This window comes from Vanessa tameamea, chromosome 19 (genome assembly GCF_037043105.1).
Source record: "Vanessa tameamea isolate UH-Manoa-2023 chromosome 19, ilVanTame1 primary haplotype, whole genome shotgun sequence".
Lineage (NCBI taxonomy): Eukaryota > Metazoa > Arthropoda > Insecta > Lepidoptera > Nymphalidae > Vanessa > Vanessa tameamea.
In genome coordinates, this window is record NC_087327.1 from 1,450,315 (window position 1) to 1,459,464 (window position 9,150).

Sequence of the window (9,150 nt, forward strand, 5' to 3'; positions counted from 1 at the left end):
TTGAGAAGTGCAGTGAGGAGTCGAGTAAATTCTTTGTTGGAGCGAGCAATAAGGGCGGGAACATAAATTCAACAGTTTATGCTTTTTAGGAACGAAGGGAGGGGTAGAATTAATACACGTGTAGTTTATCGAGGCTGTGTTGTAACTTTTAACCCCCTACGGCATTTACAGCACTTGCTGCAGGATATATTTTTAAGCCCCAATGCAAAAAGAGGGTATTATAGGTTTAACGTGTGTATCTATGTGTCTGTCTGTGGAATCGTAGGTCCTAAGCTGATGAACCAATTTTTATTTACTTTTTTTTTTAAAGTTGTTTGCTATGATTAAATTTATTCAGCTTTGAAGATCATCAGCTCTTTTCTAATTATGATTGAAGAGATATGAGTAAGTTTTACAAATCTAATCAATTAAAAATGTAGTATCCTGTGACTTCAATTATATGACAACAACATATTATATATAGGTAACTCTCACATGATACTGCAGCAACATCTGGAATCAGCAGGCTACCCAGCTCCTCACCAATTTAAAGCAGAGTTATCGTAACATATTATTTGAGCTCATTGAAATGGTATCATGATACAGATTACATGCCCGCCTCGTTGGTTTAGTGGCAAAATATAAGGCTACAGATCCCGGAGTTTTGAGTTCAAACCCCAGAATGGGCCGATAAAAAAAATATTAAGTTTTTCTATCAAAATATCTCAGTATCATCCCGAAGTTCGATGGGTGTACGCTCCCATGCCTCGGAAGGCATGTAACCCGTTGTCCCTGTGCCTGAACTATTTCCGTTCGTGTCGGATTGGCCGTCCCATCAGAGTCCCATCAGGCAGAAAGTGAAAGTGTCAGGACATCATCGCCATCATCAGGTTACATAAGATAAATGTTTAGAGCACATTTAGTTTTTTTTAATTTTGAATTTATGTGTTTATCTCTTGTCTTATTCACTTTATATTTTATTAACTATTACAATACGAACAGTCAATTTTATTTTGGTTCAAGTTTTCGTTTTTATATAAAATATTATCTTTTTTTTTATTCAATTAAAATTAAATGTCTGTTAGGTCAGTTTTTCCCGAATATTTTTATTTTCTTGATACTAAAACAACGACAATGCTATTCCAAACGAGATCTGTACCTATTACATAATAATTTTGGCGTGTCAAAGTGAATTATTAAATTTTATGACGTATTACAAAAACACATTTGTGATTTTGTAAGGAGTCTGTATGTAGAAAAAAAGGAAATTGATTTATCTTATTTCTGCTTATACTGACAGTCTATGTTGGGCAAAGGTCACTTTACAAAAATAGTTTGTTACGGAAAAGGTTTTAAGCTTAATTCGCCGCGGTGTCCGAGATATATCTGAACGTCTTATCTTTTGCAAAAGCCTTATCACCTGTTTTCTAGAGCATCAGCACCATGATATTTTTAATAAGTAAAAACATCGAGAACATCATATTAAAGAAAATATTACATGATTAAATTTTGATGATTAGATTAACGGTTCAAATTAGATTCTAGATATTCTATCAAATGGGATTTCTTCTTGAATATGCTTTCAGTTTTATCCGATTTATAAAATTGATGAAGATCATCGAGAGTCTATAACGTCAAGTCTGACCCAAACATATCGCGCGGAGTGACGCGTGTGATTTAATTTTCGCTTTTATATTTTAGACAAAACAAGCCGCGGCGAGCGTTCATAAGTCCGTAATGAAATCTAAAGCTTTAGACAGCAGTCCTCCAAGTCCAATTATGATTCCATTCCGCTAACCGCATTTTTCGATTCGCAAAACAAATGTTCAGAACAAATCTTATCTTGTCCAATATATCCTGATAATTTATTTTTACATTAGTGCGAGACTCAACTTATAAATAAGATCGATTTATTAATTAAATTATTTGATTTAATATACAGAAGATAATGGGGCACGTAGTATGATATTGTTCTGACTACGTCGTATATAAATAATAGTACTAAGGAAACGAATTCATGACATCTACAGAGGGGATAAGGTTCAATTGATGTTTTATGTGATCTAATCTCGCAGAATCAGATGGACATCATATACACTGATTTTAAGAAGGCATTTCATAAAGTACCCACGACGTTCTTATTGAAAAATTATCACATTATAGATACTCAGACTCAGTGCTACAGTGGATATCATCATATTTACATGAACGTTCCTTTTATGTTGTCGTGAATGATTTTAGCTCTCTAACTAATATAATTACGTCAGGCATTCCTCAGGGCTCACATCTCGGACCAATTTTTTTTAATATATTTGTCAACGATATTTATGTACGAATTATGTTTTAAGCATTCAACACCTTACCTATATGCTAACGACTTAAAATTTAGTAAATTAATTAATTCTCAACATCAGTCAAGTTTACTACAGAGTGATTTAAATAGAGTAACAAATTGATGTCCTTTTAATAGAATGCAACTTAATTTTAATAAATGTTTGCGCATAAAATTTACCCGAAAGATAAATATTATACCAACACAATAAACTTTGATAATACGCTCAATTAAGTTGAACTTATAAGAGACTAATATTTTGATCACAAACATAATGTAATAAGTAAAGCCTCTAAATTGTTAGGATTTATTATGCGGCACGGTCGCACTTTTAAGGACTTTAAAACAAAAATCTGTCTTTATAACAACCTTGTCCGAAGTCATCTGGAGTATTGTAGTGTTGTCTGGCGCCGGCATTATTCTTCACACCATTTAAGACTGGAACTGTCCTACTCAACTAAGACAGAAAACAACAGTAGCATATAAAAACAGACTAATTTTTTTCAAAATGATGAGCCTTGAGAAATGAAGAGATTTTCTTGATCTAATGTTCCTATATAAATTACTAACTACTTGCTTACATTGTCCCATTTTATTCGAACAAATGAATTTTCGAGCGCCACATAGCTTAAGCTTTTACACCACTTGAGCCTCAACGCACCAGAACATTCTTAGGTGCTAACTCTCCCATCCCTCGTATTTGCAAATTATATAACAAAGCCCCTATCAACCAACGTATTGATATAAACATAACACTTTTCGCAAGTATGTCATCAACGACCTAGTCAGCCAGTCACTATGAGTATGGAAGTTTTGCTTATAAATCGAATGTTTTAATTTAAACTTTAAATTAAGATTAAATTAATGTATGTCTCATTAATAAAATACAGTTATGATTGTATTTTAGTACTTAGTTGTTTAACTTTCTAATCTTTATATTATAACATTGCGTTAACTTTTATTAGTCTAAACAAATGTTTATATATCAGAGTCATATTTAGGTCGAAAAGTACAAACTAAATTTTTTTTTTTTTGCATATTTCGTTTCGTTTTGTTTCGTTTTTTTTTTTTACTTTTGTTGTTCTAGCAAGCAATAGTAGTTAATAGTTTAATTAGCATGTAGTGTTTGCTTTTAAATGATTTTACATAATCTATGGATGTATATACCTAATTGTGTATTTATGTAAGAATGACAAATGTAAAAATCGCTAGCGAACCTAATAAATAAATAAATATACATATATAATAAAGCAAAAACTGTGTCTCATCGAAAATTTAGGGAAATTCATTCAAACAATACATATACAGGATTATTGGTAATTCGCTTTTTTTTTCAAAAAATGCATCTTTTTTGAAAAAAATCCTCTGGACCGACGAATTCAAATTTGATCAAGATGATATTACTAACTACCACAATAAACATTATTGGAGTGAAAAAGTGGACAAAAATCCTAATAAGAAACAAAATCGTTTTCCGTCTCGCATTTTTAAATTTGGAGGGATAATTATTGTTTAAATATTTAAAAATATCCAGTGTTTAATCGTTTTTATAAATCAGAAGAAAAAAATAGATTTTAATCGATACTTTTTTTTAAATAAATTTTTGAAGTTGCATTTTTGACTTATTTTGAAAAAATCTAAAAAAACGCGATAACTCAAAAATGGTTCACTTTTGCATTATGCATATTGGGGTTAAAATTATCGCAAATAGTCACCCCTATTACCTCCTAATGGGAATACGTCGAATTACCAATAACCCTGTATACATCATAACAAGGACAAGAGATTCACACTTGTCACTTAATTAGTCTAAGTGTAATATTATATAATAAAACCTTAACGAAATGCACCGCACATAAGTTATAAACATATTGGTTTTCAACATCAAAAAAAATATTCCCAAACTTTATAGATACCATTCCATAATCATTGTTATTTCAGTTAACAGTTATCATTGGATCTTGGACTCGTATATGTAATATATGTAATTAATATATAACACTAAAAAACTACTGCAATTTTAATAATTATTACAAAAATAACAGAGGTGTTGACTTTTTTGTTTAAATATTATAAAAATGAGTTTATTTAGTCTTTACAACAAACTTACAATGTCCATTTAATTATATGATACAAATTACATTTATTGGGATGCCTTCCTCGAGGACATACCACTTGATCAGATGTAGTTACTGCCAATCAACATTGGCATCTTAAAACGCATTAGCCTTTCCTTGCATTGCCATGCGCTGCCTAAGCTGTTATGTCCCTTGAGTCCGTAATTACACAGCACAATACTAAGTAATTTCCGTTGACCACTACCTACGGAAATTGCTTGGCTTCGTCGCAGCCAATAACTAATGTTATCGGTTTAAATTTATATTTAATAATAAACTAATGAGCCAAGAATTTAATTTGTAATATTGTAATACGGTATTTTATCGAATTAATTTTGAAAGGACAGTATGTTTGTTGATTTGATGATATATCCTAAGAATTGGCAAGATATTATAATTAATAAAAAAAATAATAAGAAGTTTCGTAGATGTTCTGAATATTTGACTTTTATTGCAATACATTTTGTCTACTACAATAACACAAAGAACCTAAAATTTAGTATCCATTAAATCTATTATCTATAATATATTTGACAAAAATCTATTAAAATATGAATAATGAAAAGAACTACTTGTATATTCGTTATCATCACTGTCTAATTGCTTTCGATTTTTTTATAGTACACCTAAATGTGAATTCATCCAAATATATAAATAATGTACTTATTATTAACGTAAGTTCTCAATACACATTTGAATATTAATTTATATTTTTTTAAATATGTATATGCTTAAAAAATGAGTTTCCTTATGAAAGATTTTATATAATTTTATAATGATAAGACAATTATTATATCTTACACACTTAGACAAATACTATATCTTACACTGATTTCATAATTTAGAAACAATGAGATACATAAGCTTAGTCGTGGTAGTTGAAAATCGCAAATTTATTGACGGATATTTTTTTAAGGACAACTCAATCTCTTTATGTGACGATATAATATATGAAGCCATACATAATAATTACATGGAATAATTATGTAACTCTATTGCATTGACTTTCATTACAGTGTAAGTTCATTTTAAATCTGTGCCTAATGTGCACATTAATCTAAATACAACAAAAATATTATTTCCATGAAATTAAATTATAATAATAAATTAATTAAATATTATTTTTTACTGAGAGACTTGAACTAGTGGAAAACTATATATACAGTACATGTTACTGAACGCTCTATTACCGTCAAATTGACACTAACGATAATTTCAATTGAATCACATTGAATCTGTTTTCATTTTAGTCAGTAAATATTTCATCATATTTACGAAAAGAAAATATACACATTCGTTTTAACTTAATATGGACAAACACTAACTATGACTTCTCAGTATAAAAAATTTACGAAGTTAATAGCTAAATGGCCAGTGGACAGCTCTAAAGGTGAAAGGTTAGTAATACAATATCTGTATATAAACATATATATCATTAAAACTAAATCATAACCATAAAATATTTCAGGGATCTTGGCAAGTTCATACGAGAAAAAGTGAAAGTTGCTTTTGAAGAGTCCAATAAGCAAAACTTAGATTCTGAACTGTGTACCCGTCAATACAACGCTCTAAACAAAATAGCAGACAACCATTACCGTGACAGATATAAAAGAACCAACCAAAGCACTGCAACCGGTTTGAGCACTGAAGAGTGTAACCTCATTCTGTCTAGTGAAGTATTAACATATTTAAAGGAGGAAAACAAAGGTTTCTTTAGAAAAATCTTTCAAAAGGATTCATAATGACTTTCAAGCAAATAAGATACTTAAATCATTTTTTATCTCGCAAGCTTCATAATAAAACCTACAAGGACCACACACCTGTTATGTTAAATGAAGTAATAAAACACTTAAAACCTAATGACAATGAACTCTACATCGACATGACTTTTGGTGCAGGTGGACACTCTAAAAAGATCCTCGAATCAGCTAATTGTCAATTAATAACATTAGATAGAGATCCCATTGCCTATGAAAAAGCTAAAAAACTCTCCGAAGAATATCCAAACAGAGTAATTCCATTATTAGGAAAATTTAGTGAGCTTCCTACACTTTTGAAAAGTGTTGGTATTAAACAGTGTTCAATAGATGGTATATTATTTGACTTTGGTTGCTCCTCCATGCAACTAGATAATGGTGAAAGAGGTTTTGCTGTTAGCAAAAATGGTTATCTTGATATGAGAATGGATGCTGGGAGAGATCCTAATCAAATTACAGCCAGGGAAGTTTTAGCAACTGCTAATGAACATGAGCTTTACAAAATTTTTAAATACTATGGAGAGGAGAAGAAGGCTGCAAAAATAGCTCAAACAATAATACATGCTAGGTACATGATAAAGAATATCGATACGACTCATGAATTGGTTGATATTGTGGATTCTTGCTGCCCAGATGAATTCAGATTAGATAAACTTCAGAGACCACAGTCAAATGCAACTAAAGTATTTCAAGCATTACGTATATTTGTTAATAATGAACTCAATGAGCTTAACTACGGTATGGTACTGGCTAAGTATTATTTAAAAATAAATGGAAGGTTGGTCACAGTTTGCTTTCATTCTCTCGAAGATACAATAGTTAAACGACATATAGCTGGAAATATAGTTAATGAAACAGCTAATCCAGTCCCATTAAGATATCTTAGTCCTATGTTAGTACAAGATCAGGAAACAATAAATCAATTCTTAGATTCTCCATGGAAAGCAATAAACAAACATGTTGAAGTGCCCTCTGATGAAGAAGTTGAAAGAAATCCAAGGAGTAGGAGTGCTCGGTTGAGAGCTGCACTTAAAATAAAGTAATAAAAGATAGTGCCTTTTAATTTAGAAGCATGAATGATACTTAGCAGGTGATTTTTAATTGTACAAAAGTTATTTTCGCTTAATAATTTCAACTTTAGCTCAACATAAGATGTAGATAATTTTAGATTGTAATGTAGAAAAATAAATAATATTTAAAGTTTATATTTTATTACTGTCTACCTTTTACAACAACATAAATTATAAACAAAATTTATTTGCAAAATTCATAGAGACTACTATACTGGTATTAACATTCTATGTAAACTTCTAATTAAAGAATTGATTTTCTGATCCAAAGATAAAAAAAAAATATTAAATCTTTTGAAGATGATGAGAATGAAAATGAGAATTTAATTTCAATAGTCCATAATATCAGTTACCTAAATGAATTGTACTTTAAACATGTCATACTTTTATTATCAGCTTTGAAAACTACAATTTGAAGGAGTACAGCTAGACAACAACTTTCCAAATTAAATTAAAGAATGTGATAATTTTAATACATTTAAAAATAAACTGAAAAAACATATACACATGTGCTCATTTTGTTTTATAAGTTTAAATTTTCATTATTACATTTATTTTTCTTTTTAAATTGCTTCGTTTTAGAAACTTAAATTTATGTCTTAATTTATTTATTTTTAAGTCTATTTGATTGTGTACCAGAGATTAAAAAAATAAATTATATAAATGCAAAATTTATGTCACAGTGCAAAAATGAAACACTTGTTTTTATATCAGAAATAAATTCTTCAAACCTAATGTGTAACTTTGACGAATATCATTTATATCTTAGACATATTCAAGTTAAATTAAATCTTAACATTAAAAATAAATAATTATTTCAAAAATAAAGCCACTTTTAAAAAAGGATTATAAATAATAAAACAACAATGATTAATTAGTAGACTCTTTAATTATCAGTATTTTTTGACAATGTAATGGTAACTACTTCTAATTTGTTTAAAGTTACCAATTAACATTAGATCTTAATAACAAATAATTATTTTACCCCCAAACCTGAGAGGAGATTTAAAATATCTTAAATAAGAAACACATGATAGACTTTTGATTAGAGTAGCATAATACACACTTGATATTCCAATGCAAGGATATAGAATGCTTCAATACAAAAATATTATGCAAATCCATCATAAACATTTTCGTGCAATTTTTATTGCTGTAAATGCATTTGTATTTTAATAGTATTGATCGCAACAACCAATTGCTTATAAATTTATATATAGATGAGTAAAAAGTATGGAACTTTTATTTTTTAGAAATTGGTTAATATAAGCCCTCGATTTTAATGTTTTTTTTTTTTTTTAATTAATTATCTTGGATTTCATTCCAGACTGTTTACTCACCAATTCTATTTATTCAATATTCACATAAAAGTATCATCATGTCAACTGGCAGCTTAGGAATAAACATACTAAATTATAAATATGGAAATTTCTTAGTAATACATATGAATTTAATAATTTACAAGCTATTTATATACAATTATATATTATTATAAATATTAATTTTCCGATTTACATTTTTCTTGTACAATGAAAAGTGTTAAAGATTGCAGACACATCATAAAGTCAATTTCTCAACAGACACTGGATACACATCATTTAAGCAACAACTGACAAGCACAATAAATCAAAGGGCATGCTCAATATCTTCAGAATCGCGTTTAATAATGTTTTTATCAATTTATTAAGAAAAAACATTGCCAGAATGTTAGTCCGGTTTAATTTATACTGAAATATTTCATTCTAATAAAATGGTAGATGGATATTAAAGGAGAACTAAAAGATAAATATTAATGTAACATGGGAGCTTTCTCTTCATCTTTCTTGAATCTTGACCAACCTAGAACTAGAGACCTACCTATAAATAATATACATCTACACTAATCTACACTTTTT

The 9,150-nt window shown here is 29.1% G+C and overlaps 2 protein-coding genes across 3 annotated transcripts in view; both read left to right on the forward strand.

Moving 5' to 3' along the window:
• The window catches only part of LOC113397044 (probable methyltransferase-like protein 15 homolog), a 141,950-nt gene extending 134,562 nt beyond the window's left edge, over positions 1–7,388 (forward strand). Inside the window, exons 1-3 of one of the 2 annotated variants that reach the window (XM_026635187.2) lie at positions 5,628–5,825; positions 5,897–6,135; positions 6,204–7,388. In XM_026635187.2, coding sequence (XP_026490972.2) covers positions 5,755–5,825; positions 5,897–6,135; positions 6,204–7,228 — 1,335 coding nt within the window. In that variant the 5' untranslated portion in view covers positions 5,628–5,754 and the 3' untranslated portion in view covers positions 7,229–7,388. Of the gene's footprint in view, positions 1–5,627; positions 5,826–5,896; positions 6,177–6,203 lie in introns of those variants that run through there. The other variant, XM_064217861.1, reaches the window with a different exon arrangement.
• Positions 3,371–9,150, forward strand: part of LOC113397049 (translation initiation factor IF-2, mitochondrial) — a 57,989-nt gene continuing 52,209 nt past the window's right edge. Inside the window, exon 1 of the mRNA XM_026635193.2 lies at positions 3,371–3,391. The gene's annotated coding sequence lies outside the window, so the exon portion shown is untranslated. The remainder of the gene's footprint in view (positions 3,392–9,150) is intronic.